Raw genomic sequence first — 26,499 nt, forward strand, 5'->3', positions numbered from 1 at the left:
TCGTACAAATAAATGAATAAATATTATTATTATTATTATTATTATTATTGTTATTATTGTAAAAAAAATAATCGCTTAAATAATTGTGATTACCAAAATAATCGTGATTATTTTTTTCCCATAATCGAGCAGCGCTAATGGAATGACTGTAATTTGTTATAAAAGGGAAAAGTATGAAATTCCTCACATGAAATATGCTCGTTTACAGCCAATTCCAGTTCCAGTTCCATGTCTGGCCCTCCTGCAGGCATCGTTAGCCAGATGATGATGGGAGCTACTTGGGCCATAATGGAGGGGTTGACTGACCCTTGACCCCACCCACCATCGATCCGCTGGCCGTGTCCAGCTGGGCCTCCTCGAACCCAGTCAGCTGGAGAGGTGTTTAAAAAGCCAACGCTCCGGTGCACGTCCACTCAGCCTCACGCTCATTCATTACATCATTTACCTGTGACAGTGACAAACCTGCTTGGCCACGCCGCACTTGATTAGGCTGCTTTGGAAAAGTCCTGGATATCAAAAGTGTTATGAAAAATGCATCGCTTCCACTTTCTGGGCTGAGCAAACAACATACAACATATTATTATTATTATTATTATTATTATTATTATTATTAATTTTATTTTTTACACAATTTCAGAAACCTGAACTGAATTCTGACACTAGAGTGTTGCTAAAATTAGCATCAATTAATCTATCAATTTTCTATATCGCTTATCATGATCAGGTTAAGTCAATCCCAATTTCACTTTGGGCAGACACCCGGGCTGGTCGTCCGTCAGTCACAGTGCACATAAAGAGACAGACAACCATCTGTGCCATATCATGTACATTAGGGATGTAACGATATCCAAACGTCACAAACAATATTGTGCTTTTGTACATAACAGCAATGCATATAAAGCACCTCCAATCTCTAATAACAATATTGAGGCACCTACTTGGTAATGCAAGCACACATTGATCGCTTCACAAGCAAATTCGGTTCCACTTCATCTGACAATTAGCATAGATTTTGAACATAGAAGGCCAGAACATCCCTAATGAAAATTAAATTGCACTAATAAACTAGCCACTAGAGGGTGCTAGAACTGCACAAATGGAAATCAACCCGACTTTTTTAACAGATGTGTTCCTTTTAAATATTGTGAACATGACGACGACGATGTTGTGGCAGTTTTAATAATATCGGGATATCACGATATTGCCCTTATCGTGACATCCCTAATGTACATATTCGAATGACAGAATCGGAAGACGGGAATGAGACGGTGCATTGACGATTACTTTGACGGACGAAAACCCACACTTGCGACAATGCTTCGTCTGGAATCCTCAACAAAATGTGTTGCGTCATTGATAAATCTTCCGGCAATATTGACGGAATGCTCAACTAAGCAAGTCTACAGACAAAAAATGAAAAGGATTGTATGAATTCTTCAGATACATTGGAGTATCGTCACTATATAACAGCCAGGAAGGTGCATTTGACATGTTTGTGGAACAAATATGAAATATTCCGAGTTTGAGATGCCTTCACCTTTCCGTGTTGTTGCTTTCCGTGCCAATTTGCTGACTCATTCTTGGCCAGACTTGAGTTCTAACAGCCCGCATCGCTTCTTATTTCCTCGCGAGTCTTTATCATCCACAAATGAAACCCTCGGAGCGGGTTTTCAGCGCACTTCTTGCTGCACTCCTTTTTCTCCCAACACAATAAAAAGGCCCAAGCGTGCCTTTTCCCCGCTCCAGACCGGTATTCAATCTAAGCTCAATTGCAAAGGCTGACCCGTGGACACCGAGAATACGTCTTTAGCTCTAAGGCTTTGGGGAAAGGTTCTACAGCAGGTCACGGGGACGGGGAAAAGAAATAAGCAAGCCAATGTAAGTAAGCGGGAAATAGTTTTTCATAAATAACCCACCTGACAGCAGGCTTTCTAATGAAGGCGTACGGTGCAGCTTTCGCCCCTATCAAAGGGAAATCGAAAATATGTAGCGGTGCTGACGGAAAGACTTCCACACGTTGGTCGCTTGTGTGCTGATAAGAGTCGGGGTATTAGCGCGACTGTGGTCGGGCGCTAAGGCAGCGTCGTCGGAGAAGAATGCCCCCTTCTTCGCATCAAGTCAATTGGTCAATAACTGGCCTGCGTACAGGTAGGCCGTCCCCTATCCGTTGATTTGATTTGCACTTATGTTTTTGCAAATAATCAATGTTGTCTTTTGACTAATACGAGGTGCGATCAATTGTCATTGGGAACGAGGAAGGAAGTGAGAGGCGTTAATGAGAGTGGCATTGATGGAAAATAAAAGATAAATATCAGGAGACAGACGGGATTTTAGAGGCACGGAATTCCGAGTAGAACACAACGAAAACTGTCCAAAGTAATCAATGATCAAATTAAGCGACTATTTTACTAATCGAGTAATCATTTGGGACATTTTTTGTTATTTAAAATGGTCCAAATCAGTAATTGTTCACTGATTTCTGTAGTCCTTCATTAAATGATTATCTTCTTATCTTCTGTGTTTAATCAAAATAAGGCATTTGCAAACATCTGTTTTTACTTTTGGAAAACAATGACCGAACCGATAACATAGTACAACATGAATCCTGCCTTTAAAAAAATAAAAATAAAAAAAAATAAAATAAAAAAATTAATAAAATAAAAAATCACTATACGAATACAAAGTATGAAATAAAAATCAATTACTGTGTAATTTTCTGTTATTTATGTTGACTTTTAGCACCCACTAGTGGTGAAATGCGTATTATGTCTGATTCACTTGAGTTGACGTCAGTTTCAATGACACTCCTGAAGAGCAACCCGCACACACGTAAGGCTGCAAGTAACTATTTGTGTTCATTTGTATAACTTTCTGTAAGCTATAAAGAGCCAATAAAGTCCGGTTGAATGTTTTTTAAAATTCAAAATGTTAGTAAAAACGAGTCAGCGAGGATGTTAGCATTTCTTAGCTTTTTATGCTAGCGTACTTGAGTTTGCTAACTAAGCTAACTATGTTAGCGTACCTTGGTTGTGTCGTCTACTTTAATTCAGATTTCAGAACGCATATCTTAACACAAAAGTGCACTTATTGGTGTGATTATTATTTCTTTAGATTTGTGATTGGTGTATGCTAATTTAGTTAGAAAACAATGTTAGTCAGATATTTTTAGAACTGACTGTACTATTGTGCTGTATTGTATTTTTCTTTGTTTCAGTTTTACAGGAAGTAAATAAATAAAAGAGATTAAAAACTACAAGAAACATCTCATCTGTCATCTGTCTAGCTGGATACAGCAGACATATCTAGTGAGGACGGAACACACTGGTGGTTAATAAACAAAATAATCAAAATAAAAAGTAGTTAGAGGAAACATGTTTTCGTTATACAGTACACTTTAATGCAAAATGAAAATGAATCCGATCCATCGATTAATTGACTGAATAATCAATAGATTAATATTCATGTTGGAAGTTGTTTGTTGAGCTAATAGATGGAAAACGTCTACAACCTCCTCGCTCAGTCCTAAAATTTTTGATTGGGCCCTTTTGGTGGTGCATCTGCTATTTGATTATTTATATACGTGTGGCTGATATGATCACCCGAGACGGATGTCAAGTCCCCTTGAGTCACAATCGGTTATTTATTGCTATTAAATGGTTAATTTTCCCCGCGCGCCCCCCGGGTCTTTCGGGACATTAAGATGTGAGGAAGATAGAATTGTCACGGCTCGGCTCGCCATGCTTGATTTTTTATTTTATTTTTTTTTAAAGCAGTTTGGAGTGACCCCTTTGGATTTTGGGCTGGAATTAGATTTTTTGTTTGTCTCACAAATCCGTCTGGGAAAGAAACAGTTTGGAAAAAGGGCAAACAAACAGGCTAACATGTAAATAAGCTAACACTTTAATGCTAACTTGACGACTAGCAAGTCGATTGTTGAAGACAATTCATCAATTACTAGAGCATCTTTTTTTAAGATAAAACTGCTGCTACCATGATTTACAAGCGTTTACTCGACCAAATGTCAGGGTTAAAAAAGATCTTCGCAGACAGTTAAAAAAAAATAAAAAAATTGAATTTGTTTGAAATGTCTTTGCAACAAGTAAAATCCTGATAAAAACACAAAATTTGCTACATTTGCAAGCATTCACTGCTCGGTGAGATTCCAGCTTTATCGACTTTTAGATGCGTAAAAAGGCCGATGCCGATATTTGTCAACATGCCAAAAATCGGCACCGATTATCTACCACTACACACAAGTCACAAGACTTTGAGACGCAGCCGTACTATTCCGGTACTCGACGTTCTCAAGCAATTGCATCGCGAAACCTCATTCCCGATTGTTCAGTTGCTTATTTCGTTTGAAATCAGTGGTACGTTTCAAGTGATATTAAACTAACAAGTTTTTTTTTTTTTTTTGGTTGAGTAGCTCACCCCCGGTCACATTTTGATATTGTTAAGTGGCTTTCAATAGCTCCCTTGATTTCACACTTTCCAAATGACCCGCGATAATCAGGTCATTAAAATGAGCCCGTCCGCCGCCGCCGCCGCACATGTGCCCACCCCTTCCAGCCCGACCCTCATCTGAATCGCAAATCAGCTCTTCAAGCGCGTTCTACAACTGAAAGATAGACTTTTTTTTTTTTTTCATTTTGGGATTCTCCTTGTCGCCGTATAAATCAGTAAAACGATAGCAACTGTGCCCAAAAAAAAAAAAAGGTTGCAAAGATGCCGTCAAAAGTGGCATGACTTTGTGTGAGAGTACTCGATTTTCTTAATTCATCCCTTAGGAGCGGATAAGTCTATCAATCTGTTCAATTGGAAAGCCATTAGGTGCCCCTGCTTTTTATGTGTTTCAAGCTGTTAACTAGAGGCTGATTGATTGTTGTTCCTCTGATGGGATATGCTGATCTAATCTCACTGTGTGCACGTTTGCAATAAATTACACAATTCATTTCCCCCCATTTAGGTGGTTGGGAGGGCGGGGGGTGCGTTTTGCGGTGGGCGGGGGGGCATTGCGCCTCCGGGCATGCCGACGCTCTGCAGGCAAAAGAGGAACCCGGCCTGTTTTATGGCGCCATTTTGCCAGCCGGCCATCAAGCAGGCCCTCGCAAAAAAGAAAAAAAAAAAATCGAAGCATAATCAAGGTGTATGTTTAGAAAATTTATTGTTATAATCCCCCCCCATAATCTCTTCCATTTCCCTGCCGCCGCCGCCACATAGATCATCATCTAAAAAGAGAGAATGACTCGCAGTTTAAAATTTATCGCTCTTTGATTCTCAATTATACGTGTTTATGGCTTCATCCGTCTTGGCTGACTTCAACCTTTTCCATTATGGCGGAATATTATTTGTACAGAATCCATTAAATTCACAAGGCGCGCCTCGAATGGCGGGGCAGCGGCCATTTGTAGCGGGATGGTGGGATGGGGGGGGGTGTTAAAGTTTTGGAAAAGGTTGGCTTGGGCGACTGCTGCCGCTGTTATGACATCACAAATTGCTTTATTGATGGCGAGCGTTTGACCGTCCGGCGCACGTCGGCGATTTGATTTGGGATCGTTTGTTGTCGTGGCACGAGCGGGCAAGATGGCGGAAGAAGCTGAAAGGAGAAAAGTTGTTTTTTCAAAATGGATGCCGGCAACTTTTTTTTGCACCACATCAGAATGTCGGCGGAGTAGTTTTGTCAGTGTTTTGCGGCAACTGTGTGACAGTGGATGTCAGAGTTCATTTTGACACCCTGGTCGCGAATTTATAGAGCATCTCACAGTGACGTACGCGCATACAGTGGTTATAAAGTCTACACACCCCTGTTCAAATGCCTTTTTTTAATACAAAAAAAATTAAATTGTGGCTGTGTTCAGAATTAGCCAGTCACATTCAACTTCTTGTTAAATGGGAGTCAAGACACACCCGTCACCATTTGGAACTGCCTCTGATTAACCCCAAATGAATTCCAGATGTTCTAGTAGGCTTTCTTGCCCCCCCCCCCCCTTTTTTTTTTTTTTTTTTTTTGCTTTCCAGCACTTTCGCACAATTGATAATTCCCACAAAATTGGCTAAAGCCTCAATTCTACCAGTTAAAAGAGGAGAGAATCCCTGAACTCCTGTTTTCATGCAAAACCAATGTGAGTTAATTGACATCATGCTGACTTCTTTACACAGGAAATTAGGTGAGGCAGTGTCCCTGCTGGTGTGCTTCATTTTTCAACCGCTTCAAGACATGATCAAGTCAACACTATCTATCAGATGCCTTATGATCAATTAATCAATTAGTCCTAGTTAAAACCAACAGTTGACAGAGAATAATATTTAAACAACCTTTTTGCACACGTGCCTCATGCCTCGCCACTTAAATCCATGTTTTGCTGCCAGTTTCCACAGGAAGTAACCCGATTTCCTGCAATCAAGCTGAAGCGGTTCAGCCCTGCAAGACATCGAGCTCCTTCGACTGGCCGTGGCGAGATGCCGAGGTAGAAGCTAATCGGGCCGTAATTCAAGATTCGCTCGGCCACTCGGCGATCGATCGGCGCAAAATCCCAATTAAAGCGCGCCGGGTCAGCGGAGGGCCACCAATTCCTTTACAAGTTAAATGCAATACTTAAATCGAAGCAATCTCGGCGTGGCCTTCACGGGTTTAATGGCTCGTCCCGACAAGAGTGGCCCAGTTAAAAGTGCAAGAAGGACAAAGGGGGCGCGTGGCTTTCTGCGATCGATGCTGCAGACACTGGGGAAGCGGCCATTTTTGTCAACTTTACTGATTGTCTGCAAGAGCACAAAGTCACACAAGCTTGTCTTTGATATTGATATACAGCTTAAAATAAGCTATTGCTATTTGGTAATGTATTTAATAAAATATGTTCTTTGGGAGCATTGATTGCAAACTTGCTAAAACTTGTATGGAGTCATACAAATTCTGATATATTTTTCATTTTCTGCCTTTCTGGTTCACCTGCTGCAAGAAAATTAAAATACGATTAGAATTTAAAATGTGTTGTAAAATGCATAAAAATATTTGCTTAATTTGAGTTCTACTTTAGCATTGTTTTGTACCACCGTTAAATCATTTTATGAATTCCGATCATAAGAATGAGTGTATTCACAGTGGATATAAAAAGTCTACACACCCCAGTTTAATTGTTAGGCAGTTGTGATATATGTATAAATGGTACTAATATGAAAATAAATAAATAAATAAATAAAACAAAAAAATAAATTGAGCAACTGAGATGACGTTACACAAATGTGCACGATGAACAAAGAAATCCCTCTGATACTGCAGAACGTTTCCGCGCAACCACGGCATTTATATGTGACTACAAAAATGTCAGCAAAAGCCTACTAGAACATCTTGTGGTCAATCGGCGATTGTTGAAATGGTGGGAGGCGTGTTCTGACTCCTTTACAACATAAATTTGAATGTGATGAGTTATTTCTGAAAATAGCCACATCACTATACGTGGGTGTGTGCACTTTTGCAATTTCTAATTTGCCTTTTGAAAAGTTGTTTGGAAATCACATTAATGGTGGAAAATATTTTGCAATGGTTTATACATTTAATACCACAAAAACCTGCCATTTTAACAGGGGGTGTGTAGACTTTTTGTAGAAACATTACACTTCAAATCGACAGTATTTATAATACAAGTGATGTTTTATTGGGCCATTAAGCATTTTCTTTTTGGACAAAAAAAAACATACTGAATCTTCTATCTATGCATCTGAATACTTTCTAATACAAAAACTCGACACTCTTATTGTTCCATTCTATGAACATCATACTCTCCGTTTTTCACCTTCTCAAGCTTTTGCGCCACATTTTTTCCCCCATCACCCGCAGAAGGAATTCTCACAAGATATCAAAACAAAAATCTATATTTAATATGGGGGCAATTACACAGCGAAGTTGGCTGCACGCGGCCTTTGTCAGCCAAGCGCGTGTTTTTCATCAAACAGGTCATTAGAGCGTGATGGATGTAAACCTATAAAGTATCTAAACTGGAGCTTTTAACAAAGCGCCGGCAACACTATCATTTCTCTAATAGAACCTGCTGACCGTGTCATTCGCCGCTGCCATTTGTCATTTTTGTCCCCCCCCACCTCTCGGTGAAATAATCAATATCTGGCCGCTTTGAAATAAATAAAATCAAAAGTCGCGCTAACCTACCCGAGGAGCAACAAAAATAGACTTATGGAGCTGCAGCCGGAGGCCCGCTTGCTCAACGCCCGACGCGAGCCAGCCAATTTCTAATCAATGCGTCTGATAGAGGCCAGAATTATTTAAGAGTATTCACATTGTCCACATGATTTTCACTTTTACGCTCAGTGGGTTTGCTTGTGCGATGAAGACGTCGTCAAATAAGAAGAGTGCTTTTGAAAAATAATCTGGTTTTCCCCCTTCAATAATATGATTGCCATTTCATATGCAATTAGTTTGCCTCTCCTCATATATATATTTTTTTTTAGCAAATACAAGCAAAAATAATCTGTACTACAATAAACAATATCAGATTTATAATGCAAAAATGTTTTGGTTTTACAGGTTAAGCTTCTGCTATAATTAAGGCAAATGAAATAAAAGTTGTATGATTTGGAGTTCAACAAACATTTTCAGCCCTGAAAGTCAAACAAAACATGAGTTTAAACCATCATGCAAATTCTATGAGACTCAAAGAGCATTAGAAAAAATTAAGCGCACATATGTTTATCTTTTTATTTGGCTTTTTTTGGTGATACCATAAGTTTTTTCATTGCAATAAGCTAAAAGAGCTTATCAAAAGAAAAGCAGTGCTTTTCCTGCATATAAATAATATGTACATACTAAACTTATTGATAAACATCTTCAAAAAAAAAAAAAAAATCCATTATGTTCACATCTCGCGTCCTTGCTCACAATTCACAGTTCCTCCTGTTGGCCCACAGAGGACGCTGTCTCACTGCTCTTCACCATCACCTCGTCCATGGTCAAAGTATGCTGTCTTTTTTTTTTTTTTTTTTTTTTTTTTAAACAAGTCAATTAATATCAATGAGTGAATATTCATAAGCACATCAACAGCGACGAGACTCAATCCGACGGATGAATTAAGCACATCGATTGGAGTGGAATAAATGACCGTGTAACCTTGGAAGTGGCCCTCGCACTCTAGTTTAAAAAAAAAAAAAAAAAATCAATGGATGAGAAATATGAATCTAATCGTCCTTTGGTGCAACACTGTTAAGAGTGGGTGTCCACATGTATAAGGTATATTTTATTTTTAGTATCATTTAAACTATTCTAAAGAACATAACCAGCAACATAATCTATCGTATTTTTTATTTATTTTTTGTCAATCAGCTTCAGCAGTTCTAATTAACTGTCCTTTGACATGTTTGCCAGTTGTGGTGTTACTTATTATTGAAAATGCTGTATTTGAGGTTGAGTGTATTATCCACTCACCAGTCACAATATAACAATGATACTTTAAAAAAAAACAATAATAAATAAAATGTTCTGACTATACAAGATGTTTTTGTTTTTATGTGTGTTATGCAATTGTATTTTTCCATAATGAAAGCTGTTTCTAATATTTTGATGAGCAAAATATTACAAACTGTTATATTGCAGTGGACTTGATTAGCACAAAATATACTTTCAAAAATGATTACTTCTAATATTGTGGTCGGTGCTGTTCCTATTTAACGGTCTCATACAAGGCAACTAAAATATTAGAAACACTTATAGCAATATAGCAACAATAATAAATTCAACCAAGGCCAATCACATCAACCAAAATGAACATTATTGAAATAAAGGCACATTTTTCGGTCATAAGATGGTGCGTGTGTACCTAATGAAGTGTCCAGTGTGAGTGTGCGTTCTATATATATCGCGTTGAGCTGCAAATTCTTCTTGCTTTTGGCGTTAACAGCCTGCTGCTCATTTGCTGCCTAACGGGACTTTACGAGAGCAATAACGGAGAGGGACACGCGCGCGCGCGCACACGCGAGCACGCGCACGCACGCCCCGCAGCCAAAGAGGGGAGGATGTCCTCTCTCTCTCTTTCTCTTTCTCTCTCTCCTCCCTCCTCAAAGTCTCTGCCTTAATCCCGTTTGCCATTGTGCGAGCGCAATCGCCTGTACTTTCCGCATTTAACTTGGATGACATTTTTATTTGGTCATTAGCATCACGCGCCTGCAACAGCGGCTTCGCGGTTCGGCGTTCGAGCCCCGAGATGATCCATCTGGCACGCCTGCGCAAACTCCCGCTGCACCTGCACCGCCGCCTCGCGTCTCTCTAGTTTCACTTCACCGCCAAAACAAAACAAAAACCAACAACAACAACAACATGCCCGAGACCACGCAGGAGGCTCCGGCCAAGGACTCGCCCTTCTTCATCAAGAACCTGCTCAACTGCGACAGCAAGCCGCCCAGCAAGCCCAAGCCGCCGCTGACGCCGGCGCCGACGCCGCGGGCGGCCCTGGAGGCTGCCGGAGGTTTCTCCCTGTCGCACGTGGCCGACTTCGGCTTCCCTCGCTTCGAGCTGCCCGCGCAGCGCTTCGCTCTGCCCGCACACTACCTGGAGCGCACCTCGGCCTGGTGGTACCCGTACGCCATCAACTCCAACGCGCACATCCACAGAAGTGAAGGTAACAATTGAGTCACAGCACGTTTAGAGAAGGGTTTGGGAAATACGTTGGCATTGTTTTGTGTTTTTTGTTGTGGTAAAAATCAATAAATATATTGTCAAAAAAAGATTAGATAGATAGATAGATAGATAGATAGATAGATAGATAGATAGATAGATAGATAGATAGATAGATAGACATAATAAAATGTAAAATTGAGATGAGGCTGCCTATAAACGATGTAGTTTTTTTTTTTTTTTTTTTTTTTTTTAATGTTGTGCCGATTTAAAAAAGTACTTACAAAAAATATTTTATGTAATTGAGTTTCAATTAAATCCAGAAAACTGGACTGTATTTGGTATATTAAAAAAAATGCTAAAGTTTGCCAACCATGTGCAATACAGATTTAGTACAGTACAAAAAAAAAGTGTGTTCTAATGGATAGAAGTCATTTTGAAATTGTAAAGAGACATCATGCAGGATATTACTGCTGTGTTATTGCAGCTGCTATAATTTTAATAAGTTGATGAATGGAGCCTGCAGAATATTTGTAACAATAATTTAACATACTTATACTACATTTGATTTAATTTTGATTTTGTTTTGGGGCAAAAGTGTGATTTTTGTTGACGAGTTTTTATGTTGGGGTGATTAAAATCAAAATTAAAAAGCAATTTAATAGAAGTCGGAATTTATTGGGCTTAAGAATCTAACTTCAAGAATAGGCTATATATATATATATATATATATATATATATATATATATATATATATTAATAGTAATTGAACAATATTGCAATGTGTGTTTTGGAGGCGAACGTCCTTTTTTTTTCTTACGTCACGTGTTGATGAAAATCCATAAAATGGCGTTTTGCCGTCTTATATAGCTAAAATGTCAAACGTGTTCCTGCTGTCATACTAATGTAAATAACCCAATTACTCCCGCAGCCGCAGAGAAGCTGACAACCAGGGACTCGTCCCCGACGTCGGGCACCGACCGGGACTCCCCGGAACTGCTACTCAAGTCCGAACCGGAGACCAAAGACGACGACGACGATGACGAACGCGCGGCCAGCAAAAGCGGCGACGAGATCATCCTGGAAGAGAGCGACTCGGAGGAGGCCAAGAAGGACGAGCTGGACGACTGGAAGAAGCGCGACGGCGACGACGGCGGAGGAGGAGGCGACAAGAAGCCGTGCCGCAAGAAGAAAACCCGCACCGTGTTCTCCCGCAGCCAAGTCTTCCAGCTGGAGTCCACGTTCGACATGAAGCGCTACCTGAGCAGCTCGGAGCGCGCCGGCCTGGCCGCCTCGCTGCACCTGACCGAGACGCAGGTGAAGATCTGGTTCCAGAACCGCCGCAACAAGTGGAAGCGGCAGCTGGCCGCCGAGCTGGAGGCGGCCAACCTCAGCCACGCCGCCGCGCAGAGGATCGTGCGGGTGCCCATCCTCTACCACGAGAACTCGGCGGCGGCGGCGGCGGCGGCGGCGGCGGCGGCGGCGGCGGCGGCGGTGGCGGAGGGCGCCGCCCCCAGCGTGCCCGCCAGCCAGCCGCTGCTCACCTTCCCGCACCCGGGCGTCTACTACTCGCACCCCATCGTCACCTCAGTGCCGCTGCTAAGACCCGTGTGAGGGGGGAGAAAAAAAACAAACAAAAAAAACAAAAAAAACAAAAAAAGACTTCCTATTTTTATACTCGAAGAAGAAACAAGGAAGAGAAACACTGAAAGGCCTGCAGGGACCTCTTTTAGGGTTTACATGTGATCCGACAATTCAACCACATTATTATTATTATTATTATTATTATTATCATGATTTTTAATTATGATCATCTCAGGAGTCTACCTGCTTACACTGCCTACAGAGTGTCTATTTTTTTATTTCTATTTTTTAGTTCTTGTTTACAGTCCAAGACACTGGCTTGTTCATAAAACACTGTTTTTTTTGTTTCCCATTTATGTGCAATATCACATTCCAAACAAGAATAATTTGTACATTTGAGTTGATTCGTTGTGACAAAGAGCTCGTGCACGGGTGACAATCAATTAAGACACTCTCAACTGTTTACTGTGATTGTTGCTTTGTGTTGGTATAGTTTGATTTTCGATTTGACTCCACAGCTGTATAAAGTTATGTAAATGTAGATATTTAATTCACGAGGAGACATGAGGAGACTTTTTTTTTGTTTTTATTTCTTTGTACAGGAAAAAAAACAGTTTCTTTTCATATTGTATTGATGAACCAAGTGGTGAAATAAATTTGGAGAATATTCCAATATTTTTTTTGTACATTTCTGCATGCTTCGCTGGGGATGTTTGATTTTAATTCATTTATTGCAATGCAGGTGGATAAAAAACAAAAAACAAAAAACATTTTGCATAAAAATGGTCCCTTCAATTAGATGCGTAATTGCCACCATCTTGTCAAATATAATCGTCTGTAATGGGCCATTACTGTGTGCGTGTGCGCGTGCGCGTGCGTTGCACATTTCTTTTGTTGTTTCAGCAGGCACATTTTTATTTGACTTAAAAAAAATATATACATTTAGATTAGATATATTATTATGAGTATATTAATTCAAAGCACATTTTGCAGAAGCGTTTTTTCTTTTTTAGTGAAGCGCCGAAATGTTGAAATGCTTGTACTGTATAATATTTCTAAGAGATGAATTATTGAGCTGCTACCTTGTAACACACACTATCCTACAAGTGTCATCCGACACTTGATGCCATGCAAGAAACAGCCAAAAAACTCCTTGTATATGTGTGTAATTGGAAAAAAAGAATGGAAAAAACAAGACAACAAAAAAAAGACCAATGCTATTAATTTCTCGCAATTTAATGTAGTTTATTCTTTAATATGTCTACAACATATCCAATTTCAATTTTAGATGGATATTTATAATTTCATTTTAGTAGCATATTTTTGATTATTGCAAATAAATTAGGACAGTTAGATATTTTAAATATATTTTGATTAGGCCGGGACATTTAGCCATGCTAAAGGGCCTATATTCCCTTTTATTTTAGAAATTCATTTGAGCATTCTTTCTACTATTATATTAAACAAACTAAAATGAATACTGTTTGTTATTTATTATTAAATTGTCTGCATTAATATGTTTCATTTAAGATATACTTTAAAAGAAAATAGGAATACAGTAGTGTCAAGTGACCACAACAACATCATTCTTATAGTTTCTAATTCCGGTTGAATCGACGTGCAGACTGTAAATTTTTGCGCGACCTCTTTAAGATGACATCCACACTAGCGTGTAATATACTTCAGCTTATTTTCAATTTTGCGTGCAGGACATAGACTGCAAGCACTATTAATTATGAGACCACTAATAATGCTCCAAACGGCTCATCACCAAACAATATGCTCCCTCCGATCATCATCATCATCATCATCATCATCATCACTATCGACGTGCACCTTTAGCGCGCGCACACGTACGCTCCACGCCACTGCATTACCGCAAATGAATAGATTAGAGAGCTCGCATTAACCCCTCCCTCTGGTGCCCCCCTCCACCGACCCACCCTTACACACTTACACACATGCACGCGCGCGCATAGGACAGCATGTATCGACCGTCCACGTTTGCATGCATGCATGCGTGCACATTGCGGGCGTTAAGTCACGCAGGCAAGCGCGCGCAACTCCGCAGGATGATGACCTTGGATGTAAGGCGCATAAATTGGAAATAAAATTACCACTCGATAATTTCCATTATCCCCTCCAAAAAAAAAAAAAATCCCATTACATGATCAGACATTTGGGGCTGATTTTAAGTTGTATTGATATATGTATATTTTTTTTCTTTTTAGGTCAGACCAAGTTTTATGTTTGCGATGAAGTTGTGCGTTAATTCATTTGTCGCCAATATTTTTGTTCTGAATTAAAAAAAAAAAGAAAAAAAAAAAGCTAGCTAAGGCTAGTGTTGTTTCGATACCGTTTTTTGGCTACCAATACCGATACCCAGCTTTGCAGTATCAGCCGATACCATACCGATACTTACGTTTGTTTGTTTTTTTCCTCAACATGAAAAAGCTGTCCTGCTATTGGTTCAGAGCATTCAAGGGCCAATAGGATATCTTAGATCGACATGCAGTGAACATGTCACATAGAGCAAGACACAAGATGCTGCATCCAAAATCCTATATTAGCGTTGGAATTAATGGTATCGGCATGTTACTTGTGAGTACTCAAATACCACTGTTTTAATGCAGTATCGGCACCTCTGCCGATACCAGTATCGGTATAGGAACAACACTCGTTAAGGCGTTGTATTACCATGATGCATACATCCGGGTATCTGAATCCGGCCTCGTCCATGAATGCCAGACCTTTAATTTTGGCTCTCAAAAAGTGCGTGCGTAATTGCGTGTGTCAGGTGGATTTAAGCACAGAAATCACAGCTGATTTATCGTGTAATAAGAACCCGTCTGCTACACGCACGTGCCTAGTAAACATATATAAGCGCGTGCACGCACGCACGCCTTGTTTGCAAAGAACTCGCGAGGTGATGGAAAGGCGAGCATCCGATTTTCATCAAGGTTCCATTAAGTGAAACATAGGTTGCGAGGCCGCGTCTGATTGGAACAGTTTAAATTTTAATTGTGTTTTTAATTTGACATATAGTTGCCGTGAAGAATGACACGGGCAAGCCGCAGGGTGGGAGGATGGGGGAGAGGAGAAGGAAGAGGAGGAGGAGGAGGCGTTTGGCGGTCGATTTTCTTAATTTCTCCCCGAGGAATTGATGAGTCTATCAGGGCAGTAGATTGGAAAGCCATTAAAAGTCAATGGTTAGCTTGTTAATTGGAACTTGATGGATAGGAGCCCTCGGATAGGCGGTGCTGATCCAATCTTCCTGACTTTGTGTTTTCCAATAAATTACCCAGTTCATTTCCACACTCACATTACATAAATGCTGCACCTCCGGGGGGGCATTTACAACTCTCTCACCACAGCCACACATGAGGAAGGGAGGGGGGAGAAAAAAAAAAGAAAAGAAGGAAAAAAAAGGAAAAGGGCAGGGCCCCTTGAATGAAAATCGAAACATAATCAACGTTTATACTTAGAAAATTTATCGATATCATTTTCTCGGGTAATTTCCTTATTCTAGATGCCGGACACGCCATAGATCATATAATCCACGCGCGTGTTGTTTAATATTTATCGAGGCTCGATTTCCACACCAAAGCGCGCCATAACTTCATTTGAACCCCCCCCCCCCCCCTTCACTTCCATCAAATAAGGATGCTCTTGTTCGCTTGTTGCAGTATAGGTAAAAGGTGCCATGCCACCCATCATCGTGATATAGTGCCAACAAAGGTGGGTGGGTGGTTGGGGGGTCCCTAATGTTTGCCCCCACCCCTCCCTTGCAGCCCGACATCTTCGTGATGAACTCATCTAACCTCACTTTGCTACAAGTGACAACTGATTTGGGAATTATTCAAATTTTCATTTCAAGCTCTCACGAGCTTAATGCTAACATATTTTTGAAAATGCCAAGAGCTTATCAATTTGATAGTTGGCCTTTTATAACCCTTAACTGATATTAGAACACAAACATGGAATGGGGCTAAACATAACTAATACTCGCCGGCATATATTCTTTATCCTTTGTGAACTACTAACATTATTGCAGCGTTTTGAGTCACTGTGAGTAGAGCGGTGACTCACCATCAGGGTTGGGAGTGTTGCATTAAAAATATTTGCAATTTGCTGTGCATAGTATAATATTAAAGTAATGTAACAAGATCACTTTAAATTACTTTTGAATTACTCCAATATTAAACATGCCAAAAAATAAATAAAAAGAAAATCAACATATCAATGCAACTAGTATTTCTTTTCTCCAGTTATCTGTTCAAAATGTATTTAGTAAATGTAATCCAAGTAACATATTATAATAATATAACATGACTACTTTTAATTACTTTTGGATTACTCCAATAATAAATACGGCAAAAAAATAAATAAATAAATAAATAAAAGGAAATTTTATATCAATACAACTACAAACTATTTTGTTTCTCAAATTATCTGTTCAAAATGTACTTACTAATGTAATCCAAGTACCATAATATTAATACTACAATACTATTAGAAACTAGATTAAGTGAAATTTCAGGAGAAATTGCGTGGGAATGCTGAAAGCTGAATGCTAAGATTTGAATGCATGTGGAATGCTTATGAAGTAAATTGGGAGATAAATTATGAAATTATAACCACCTGGTTACTATATGCGCTTACCAACGGTGCCACCGAGCAATATCAGACACCTGTTAATGATGATAAGTTATAAGTATGGAAGTGGGCGTGTAAAGTGGCACTTAGAAAAAGTTCAATGTCTGTCCCATTGAAAATGAATGGCGAAAAGTTGATTATTACAAGTTAAAATGTGCAAACATTGTCAGTAATGTGGAATCAGACGATATATACCCCGGGAGGCGTGAATTTTTTAAGGTAGTTGAAATTTGAAAAATGTAAAGTGGAAGTATTATGTTGGAGTTGCTACGCTGCAAAAAAATTGTGGAGAATAAACATTACAATAACATGTGGGGATGCTCATTCCCACAAAAAAAGTGCTTTGCCGCCATCTTGTGGCTTCTTTATGCAATTCCGAACCTTTTTATGCAATTGTCAATGACTTTCTTTTGGGATTGCTAATTTGCTATGATATGCTGTCAAATCTTAATCACAAGCGTCAACACAGACCTCTCGCATCGCTAAAAATCACCTGCCGGTCTTCCCCCGCAAGCCCCCCGCAAGCCCCCCCCACTCGGCCTCCAGCCTGTCCTGATGCATTCATGCTGCAAGTGAAGGCCGCTGACACCGTGATTAAAGGCGGCCATTTGTAATGTGTCTGCATGGTCTTCCCTTAGAAAGAAGTCAAACAGCAGGCAGGCATCATGTGGCTATACTGCAGCCCTGCAGCTGTTCCGCCGCCGCCACTCCCATGCCTGATGAGGGGGGGGGGGGGGGGGGGGCGTCACAGCTCACCTCTCCTCTCCTCCTACCACCGCCAATCAATTAATCAATTAGCCAGCATTCAGCACTCCAAGGCAGATTAGCTTGTTAACTATCAAATGAATTCTTAAATGCGGATAATGAGTCACGTGACACAAACTAGCTTGTGTAGCACACATGTTGCAAGTGGCTAGTGTAATATAATTTACATTAAATTTACCGTGAATATGTACAGGGACCGAGCCCTGCTAGAACATCAACAAGTAATTGACAAAAAACATGTATAATTGCCTATCCAGTGGACTATCCAGTGAAAAATCTTTCCTCATTGGAATGAATGAAAATGCGATTAATCCGTTCCAGCCTATTTTTCATTCAGAAAAATATAACACTCTCTATCTCTATTTTTTCTGCTTTATGAAAACACACAATAGTAACATAAAAGAATAGAATTCTAACCATTTAACAGTTTGTGAACTGTGATTTCATTACCGCTTGACATTGTGCTTCTTCTGGTATATGCGTGACTTGGCCACCATGCAAGGGACAGAAAATACTGAGTTTCATAACTAAATGCCATTCATCACAGAGGATAAAGAATACATGCCTGTGAGCATTGTTGTAATATTTGCCTGTGTGTTTCTGTGCCATTTGTGTTTAAATAAAATATTGCGGTTGAAGTAATTACATAACTACCTCAGCATTTATGCTATCTTGGTTAGCCCAGTTAGGCTGTGGATGAAATATTTTTCAGTTTGACATTCCTCTGTAGTTTTGCCTGGCAAAACACATTTTGCATTTCATCCGCATTATACAACATTAACCATTGAAATAACTGGCAAGGATGCTGGGCAGGGAAAATTTCATCAATGCAACATTTGGTGCATGCTGGAGGTTGGGTGACTTGTAGAAATGGTTTACAATTGTGCCCAAATGTTAGCAGATGGCGATTAGCTTTTTTTTTTTTTTTTTTTTTTGTATTTTCCTTTGGTGGATATTCAACCACAGTTTGACGCCAGGGTAGCAAATGACTGACACTTCCTCTTTCTCGCCTCCTCTCTCTCTCTTGGTTGCTATTTCCTCATTCCAGGTGGTTTCTTAAAAATCTAATTCGAGGTAGAAGATCGGTCCAAGAGAAGGCCGATTCTTTTCATGTCACTCACAGGCACGTGCAGATACTAGCAACCCCTTATATGGTACTCCAGCACCAGCTTTTTTTCTCCCCCTCGATTTAAAAAGTACCCTTTCTGCTAAATAAATAAATAAAATTACTCCCTGTAAGTAATTATGGAGATGAGTGCCATTTTTTTTTTTTTTTTTGGGGGGGAGCTTGGAGCTCTTCCCCTAAAATGGTATGTGCACTTGCGCACTATACAGTCAGGTTATGCTGATAACAATTTATTATGATATTATTATTATTTTTTATTTATTTATTTTTTTGGGGGGGGGGGGGGGGGCAGCAAATTAGTGAAAATTATTACAACAATGAATAAAAATATATGCAAAAACATGAGAAATGTTTTTAAAAAAAAAGCAATCGAGTCATGGTGTCTCAAGTTGAGGCAAAACGCGTCAGCATTGTTTCCTCTCTTTCTCCATTTTAAAATGTGCGGGGCCAGTATACTGTCATGTCGGGATTGGCCCAGGAGGGGCTTACCTTCATGCAAATGAGCTCCACGCCAGCTTCGGCGCCTCCGAGGAGGAGGAGGAGGACCCGCCAATACACTCGCGTTCCCCGACGCCGCACGGACCAAAAAAAAAAAAAAAAAAAAAAAAAACATCTCCAACTCCACTTCAATGTAAAAAAGCCCCCCGCGCCATTACGCGGACAAAAGACGTCGCGCGTGTCTGTTTGTGTGTTTTATTTTATTTCTTTTCTCCTTGTTGTTTGTCGTTATCCCGGAATAACGCCACGCCACGCCAAGCAGGAGAGCTCCCAATTCGATAAGTGTTATGAGGCGACCATGAGTAGCGCAGAAGACAGCGGGAGCAAGCTCGGCTCGACGGGGCCCATTTCCAGCTTCACCATCCGCTCCATCCTGGGCACGCCCGCGTCCGAGGCGCCCCCGACCCCGGCCCAGCACCCGCACCCGCCGCCGCGCTCCGGTGCCAATAAGGAGCTCGCCAAGGGACTAGCGGCGGCGCGGAGGAGGACGCTGTCCGTGTCCTCCGAGGAGGAGTGCAGCGGCGGGGAGGACTCGGCGGACTGCTTCTGCTCCGAGCCGGCCCGCGGACACGCGTGCGGACAGAACCGGCAACATAACGCGTTCTCCTGCTTAGGTAACTATAGGTTACACTCGCATTATGAAATATTTTTAAAATGTGAAGGATTATTATTATTGCGGTTGCGCCAAGTTTTTCTACTATTTTGGCTGCCAGACTCATGTGCTGTCACTTGATTAGGTACACCTGCACGCTTGACAACTGCACCCAAAATGTGCAGGGTAAAAGATAATAATTTTCCATTTTGATGCTATATGCATTCGCTATTATATTGAATTATTATTTACATTTTTGGTCACCTCATTTCGTTGCACGGTGAGAATTTATTAGGAATACCTGCACAATCCAATCGGATACAAATATGTGCATGCATTTACAAACACAATGCTTACTTTTAATGCCATTCAAAAATATTTAATTGCTATACGGATAATTATTTGTATAGTTTGGTTACTTTATCTGCAATAGGTACCCGTGCAATATAAGCATCAACATGAACTGTATCAGAAAATGTGTTTTTACACACACAATATCAGTTTCTATTTCAGCATTTTAATTTTTTTTAAAGATTAATATTTTTGGTTACCTTATTTAGTAGCAAGGTGTCATTATTTAAAACTCTCGTACAATGTGGTGAGATCAAAACACAAAAGCTATGCCAGAAAATGTGCATTTGCAAACACAATCATGCATGTTGATGCTACAAATTTAGTCGTGTTTTATTATTCTGGATGATTAATTCTGGTATTTTTTTCAGCCTATTTACCTGCATAGTGACGGTGTTGGGGACCATTTTAAAATCCAATGATCAGTGCTGATATTAATTGAATATTTAATTATGGTTTATTTCCGTGTTTTATGTCACTTAATGGTGCATGCATTTTATTAAGTATACACTAGCAATGTGATCTAAAAGTCAGTTCAAATGATATTTTCTGTAAATTCTAAGGTGCACGAGGTCACGAACTGCACAATCTAATAAAAAAGATGACAATAAATGTAGCATGTTAATTGTTATACTTATTTTCAAATAACCTCCCAGAATGTTGTTGTAATTATATGTTTGGTTGTTGGCTGAAATTGTACTTATGAGCTCAATTTAATTTGTTTGTGCTGACTTAAAACCGGGTAAATGATTTTCCTTGCATATATATATATAATTAAATCCAAGTAAAACATGTCAGGCTTTTAATTGCATTGCATTGGGCTCTAATTGAATTTTATGGGTGACACTCGTGCAGCCCTTGTTTCATCCTCGCCCTCATCGCGGCGCCGGTGGAAAATAATGAGTTGCACTCGGTTGCTCTTATTTCAAATGTAATTGAGGCGGCTAATTGATGGGACGTGTTTGCTGCGCGCGTCGTCAATTGGGCGTTAAATGGCGCGCAGAGTGTGAGTGAAAGCGCGCGTGAGGGCAGATTAACACAAACAGGTTGAGAATTGTTGATTTAAAAAAAAAAAAAAAGGTGGTGGCGGGGGGAGCAGATTTAGCGCAAGAGAGCACACTCACTCAACTCCTAACAAGTTCAAGCAATTACGCGTAAAATGACGTTAATGATCCTCGTGCGTAAAAGGCGCGTTGCGCTTGGTGGTCCCGCCAACAGGCGGTGAGAATTGTTTGAACAAACAAACAAAACAAAAAAAGTCAGACGATTTAGTGCAAAGAGTCACAGGTGAAAGTTCCTGTGCAGGCGTCACTGGTCATTCTCGTCCAGACTTGGTGGATTTGCATTTGATTTTCCTGTTATGTTCATGACTTTTATTTTGAATTTACGTCGCACAAAGTTAAAAACAAAGTGAAAAAATGCTATCACAATTGTGCCTTCCACTATTTGGGGGCTTGAAGCTGACTCTTCAGTGGACATTGAAATAAATTTCTTTCTTTCTTTCTTTTGTAAAATGTTTTATTTCTGTATTATAAACAGCTCTGCAAAATAGTCAAACAAAATAAAGAGGACCTAAAAATCAAAAACGACTTCTGAGCCATTCATTGACATAGTTCCAGAAATTGACACCGAAAATTCGGTATTATCAAGTGATCATTTTGCAGTGGCATCTAATTTTTTTCCCCCCATGTGTAGTAGCCCTTTGTCAACCCTCTCTGCATGTAAAAAGTGTGACACAAGCAATAGCATACAATCTTCTTTCTAGGAATTGCGTGTAAATGCTCAAAAGTGGAAATGAAATGTGGAATTAATTGAAGTTTTGAAATGTAGAATGCAAGACTTAAATCGTTTGAATCTGCAAAGAAATGTGGTACGTGTGTTAAGTTTTATTCCAGGTGTCCTGAATTTTGTAAACATTTTGAAGTGTTTGAATATGTGAAGATTTGTGAAAGGACTTGTTTTTCGTTAGCATTAATTAATGATAATGCAGAGGTCTATTAATCCCCCCCCCCCCCCCAACAGCTGCATTGGTACGACTGTATTCTACAACTGCGAAGCACTTTGTGAGTCCTCTGGTAAAAGTGCCAACAGTTTCGAATATGCTTTATGTTGAAAATGTACTTGAATGCTGTAAAGCTGAACTGCAATGATGCAGAATTAATTCAATTACTAAAATGTTTATTGGGAGAATTGAACGTTTTGAATAGGCCAAGAAATGTGGAAGGGGGGGGGGGGGGGTAGGGATGTTGATTTGGGAATTTTGTTATGAAAAAGTGGGAATTTTTGGAGTGAGAATGGTTCCCAAGATATTGTGAATGTTTTGAATTGATCGAGGAAATGTGGATGCGGGAGGGTAATATGTCAAGGCAAGAGAGCTTTATTTATTTAACGCAATGTGCTCCAAATAGGGCATTTGGGGGGGTTGAAAATATGGAATTTTCAGTATGTTTAGGTTTGTTGTCCTAAATTTTGTGTTTTTGGAAGTTGAAATGGTTTGAATTGGAGCCCAACTACTGCTCCTTCCATATTGGCTTGGATTTGTTTGTTTTTTTAAACTTACAAGGTGTGTCAGAAAAGTTCCAGGACTGGTGTCCCACAAGATATACTAAATAGTGAGTTTCCCCACTTGGAATTCATTCCCCTGAAGTCAAACACTTTCCTAGCTTTCTTGAACTCCTGGAAGAATCCTTCTTCATTACAACCATTTTGATGTTGTCCACGTCTTCAAAACAGGTTCCCACTTGAGCTTGAGAAAGAACTCCCAAGGAGCCATGACAAGTTGAGTAGGAAGATTGGTCCAGTACGGTGATGTTCTTTTTGACCAGGAACTGTCAGATGCTCAGGGCAGTGGGGGGAAAAAAAAAAAAAAAAAGGATACCTTTGTAGGATACCTTTGTAATGTGCATATCGGTCGTTTGGCCCACCCTGGGGAGGGGAAATTTTGTTGTTCAGTTTTGAAACATAGTTTGCAATGCCAGTCCTGGAACCTTTCTGACAGAAAATTACTAAAAGGAGAACTCAAGGCTTTCAATAATATGTGCATTTATCGAGTAAGAATTAAGCATAGTATTCAATCAATTTCCATCCAGCCCAGGTGATTTTCCATTTAAATGAATTTCAATCGGAACATTCAGAAGAATTTTTATTTTTTGCATTGAATTACCCTTTAGAAGTGGCGTTCCTCCAGGTATGTTAATAACTAACGTACGCTTGGTGGTCCCACAGGTCCCGCCAAGGGGCTCCTGTCCACCGACGAGGGTCTAACGAGGCGGCCGCCCCTCCTGCACGACTACAACAAGGACGAGGAGCAAGAACGAGCCCTGCTGTCCCCCCTGTCGGAGGAGCGGCAGTCGGACGCGACCGACAAGCACCCGCAGGGCTCCTCGGCCAAGAAGAAGACGCGCACCGTGTTCTCGCGCAGCCAGGTGTACCAGCTGGAGTCCACGTTCGACATGAAGCGCTACCTGAGCAGCTCGGAGCGCGCCTGCCTGGCGTCCAGCCTGCAGCTGACCGAGACGCAGATCAAGACGTGGTTTCAGAACCGCAGGAACAAATGGAAGCGGCAGCTGTCGGCCGAGCTGGAGGCGGCCAACATGGCGCACGCCTCGGCGCAGACTCTCGTGGGCATGCCGCTGGTTTTCCGGGAGAACTCCTTGCTGCGCGTCCCGGTGCCGCGCTCTATCGCCTTCCCCACGCCGCTCTACTACCCCGGGAGCAATCTGCCCGCTCTGCCTTTATACAACTTGTACAATAAGGTCGACTACTGATATGGACGCACACTTTGTTGTTCCGATAGCCCTGCGGGGGTGTCCAAACTTTTTCCTCCGAGGGCCACTTTGACATTCTTCAACGATTTATTTGATTTGTTAAGGTCAACCCATTAAGAGATTATATATTATAGTTATTTGGGGAAAAAAATGTTACTTTGCAGCTATGTTAAAAGGCGATGAGAGAAATTTTGGAGGGTGGTCAGCGGCCCTGTAATCCCACTAGAAAATAACCGCACCTGCATTAAGCAGATTTTCACTTTCCGAAGAAAACCAACAACAATCTGAACTAACATGACCGTTTTTTGAGCAGTGTTTATTTGAGCATCATTAATATTTACAACTGAGATCTTGACATGGAGAAAAAAGCGGATTAAACAATTTTTGTTTCTGAAATTGTACTACAGATAATGACCAGATTTTAGAGTTTTTTGAGACACAAGCCACCATTTGTCTATTTTTTTTTTTTTGCTTTAACTTACGAGCAAACATTCAAGATACAAGCACTGAGTGACTCAACTCACCTCATTCCACAACAATCATCAGTCTGGTTGATGGAATTAGTAAATCATTTTCCGAAAAACGAGGCTTACCACAGTTGAAGGTCTCTTGTCAAAGTAAACAAAGTAAATTACGTGGATTTAAAACAATGACGTAGGTTTGCCTTTCACGAGTTTAATGCTAACATTTCATGCAAAACGCTAAAGATGGGCTAACAAACAGCATCGATTTTCACAGTTGTATAACCCTTGAAGCAATGGATATGTGAACACAAACAGTACTATTATAGATAGTATTATAGAGTACAATTTTCCTGAACAAAAAACAAAAATTATTTTGTCAGTTTTATAGGGGGAGGCTGGAACGGATTAATGACATTTCCATTCATTTCAATGGGGAAGGATGATTTGCGATACGAGTGTTTTGAGTCTCAAGGCTCGAAACACCTTGTATTTTATTTAGATGACATTCTAGGCCGTGTCAAATGTTATTTTTAATATTATGCTGCATGATGCTAAAAAATGGATGCAAATGTCCCCGGGGCCGCAGTTTGGACACCCCCGCCATAGTCTGTATATTGATTTGTATGAGCAGGAATTCATATGCAGTAAGTCTCATGAGAAGGCAACCAAGCTTCCCTATATGTATGAAATACACCATGTGTATTATTCATTCTAATCATTTTCTATACATTTTATTATTATTTGACACCCCTCCCACTAGCTTAGGATTCATATCAGACTAAAATAAAGTTTATTTAATTCCTTCTCAATATATTATTTTTAACAATTAAAAACAATACTTCCATTTACGGAACACAAATGTCATTGTTTTCATTTAGCGCTCCGGGAATAACATCATTCAATAAATTTTCTATTTCAGTCCAAATTGGGTGCATTTATTTGTGTTAAGTGCATTTTGGAACACTTTTTTTTTTTTTTTTTAAAACACTTTAAAGCTTTAACATTGGAAAGAATTTGAATTTGTCTTGCAGGAAAGTGATGTGCATTGCAGTCAGACAGTTCAGCCGTTTGCTTGAGTTTGATGAGCTAGTGGTTAGCATGTCTGCCTTACACTTTGGAGTTCCGGGTTCGAATCTTGGTCCCCCACATTCCAAAAACGTGCACGTTGGTTGCTAACTGACAAAACTCCACACCGGAAAGACGGAGTCAAGATTCAAACCCAGAACCGTTTGACTGTGAGGCCCATTGTTTAAATGATGCCAGCAAGATACTTTACTTTATATGTTAAAACTTGACATTAAAAATATAGTGTGCGCATTTACGCACTTTTTAAGACCCGGGCGTCCTTTGCCAACGTGATGTGGGTTTTACTATTGGAACACACACGCACACTTAAATGCCTTGTGCTTGATGGGAAGTGATAAAAGTCTCTTTTCTAGGGTGTCACATCATGTACAGTACAAAGAAGGCACCCATACAAACACACTACACTAGCTATTGGATAAATTACACGTTAGCCAATAAGGATTACAGCCAAGCTCCAGTGGCGTCACAGATGACACCTGACCCAATTGGGGAAGCAGCAGACGCTTTTGTGTTTCCGGTAAAAAAAAAAAAAAAGCGAGAGAGCGAAAGTGATTTATGACCAACGGCTGACGAGACGAAAAGAGATGAATTTGTGACACATGTTAGGGAGGACGAGGAAGGGAGCTTATGAAAAGTAGGTTTGCTTGAATGAAGCCGTTTACGAGCTTCCAAAGTGGTCGTTATGTCATCAGCCGTGACGAGACCAAATCTGCATCAGCCGACATCACCGGTTTGATTTACGGCCACGCACGCGTGTGTGGGGATGCAACGACAGAATGCGAAGCCACCCCCCCAACATCCTCCAAAAAGACGAATAGGTGTAGGTGCCACATTTTAATAGCGGGTGCCATGAAAATGATTTGAAGTGGTTTAAAGTGCAAAGAGACAGCCGGACGTTGCGTGCGGATGAAGATTTGTCGAGATGACGCGTCGTGCCTTTTTACATTCAAGTGCAAGTCACACGGGCGTGTAATTTATGATGGGAGTAATGGGAA

The 26,499-nt window shown here is 40.4% G+C and overlaps 3 protein-coding genes across 3 annotated transcripts in view; 2 read left to right on the top strand and 1 right to left on the bottom strand.

Moving 5' to 3' along the window:
* The window catches only part of ikzf5 (IKAROS family zinc finger 5), a 133,794-nt gene that overhangs the window by 18,639 nt on the left and 88,656 nt on the right, over positions 1-26,499 (bottom strand). The gene's annotated exons all lie outside the window — the stretch shown is intronic.
* hmx3a (H6 family homeobox 3a) lies at positions 9,910-12,875 on the top strand. Its single transcript, XM_077495408.1, has 2 exons — positions 9,910-10,619; positions 11,547-12,875. The coding sequence occupies exons 1-2, from the start codon at positions 10,319-10,321 to the stop codon at positions 12,227-12,229; spliced, it is 984 nt and encodes a 327-aa protein (XP_077351534.1). The 5' UTR covers positions 9,910-10,318; the 3' UTR covers positions 12,230-12,875.
* Positions 19,409-25,180, top strand: hmx2 (H6 family homeobox 2). Its single transcript, XM_077495565.1, has 2 exons — positions 19,409-19,858; positions 23,413-25,180. The coding sequence occupies exons 1-2, from the start codon at positions 19,543-19,545 to the stop codon at positions 23,952-23,954; spliced, it is 858 nt and encodes a 285-aa protein (XP_077351691.1). The 5' UTR covers positions 19,409-19,542; the 3' UTR covers positions 23,955-25,180.

Source organism: Festucalex cinctus, chromosome 14 (genome assembly GCF_051991245.1).
Source record: "Festucalex cinctus isolate MCC-2025b chromosome 14, RoL_Fcin_1.0, whole genome shotgun sequence".
NCBI classification, from domain to species: Eukaryota; Metazoa; Chordata; class Actinopteri; order Syngnathiformes; family Syngnathidae; genus Festucalex; species Festucalex cinctus.

Excerpts from the sequence above, each read along its gene's own strand:
- hmx3a (XM_077495408.1), top strand. The coding sequence starts at position 10,319 with ATGCCCGAGACCACGCAGGAGGCTCCGGCCAAGGACTCGCCCTTCTTC. Across the intron at positions 10,620-11,546 it reads GCACATCCACAGAAGTGAAG|CCGCAGAGAAGCTGACAACC; the intron begins GTAACAATTGAG and ends TTACTCCCGCAG.
- hmx2 (XM_077495565.1), top strand. The coding sequence starts at position 19,543 with ATGAGTAGCGCAGAAGACAGCGGGAGCAAGCTCGGCTCGACGGGGCCC. Across the intron at positions 19,859-23,412 it reads TAACGCGTTCTCCTGCTTAG|GTCCCGCCAAGGGGCTCCTG; the intron begins GTAACTATAGGT and ends GTGGTCCCACAG.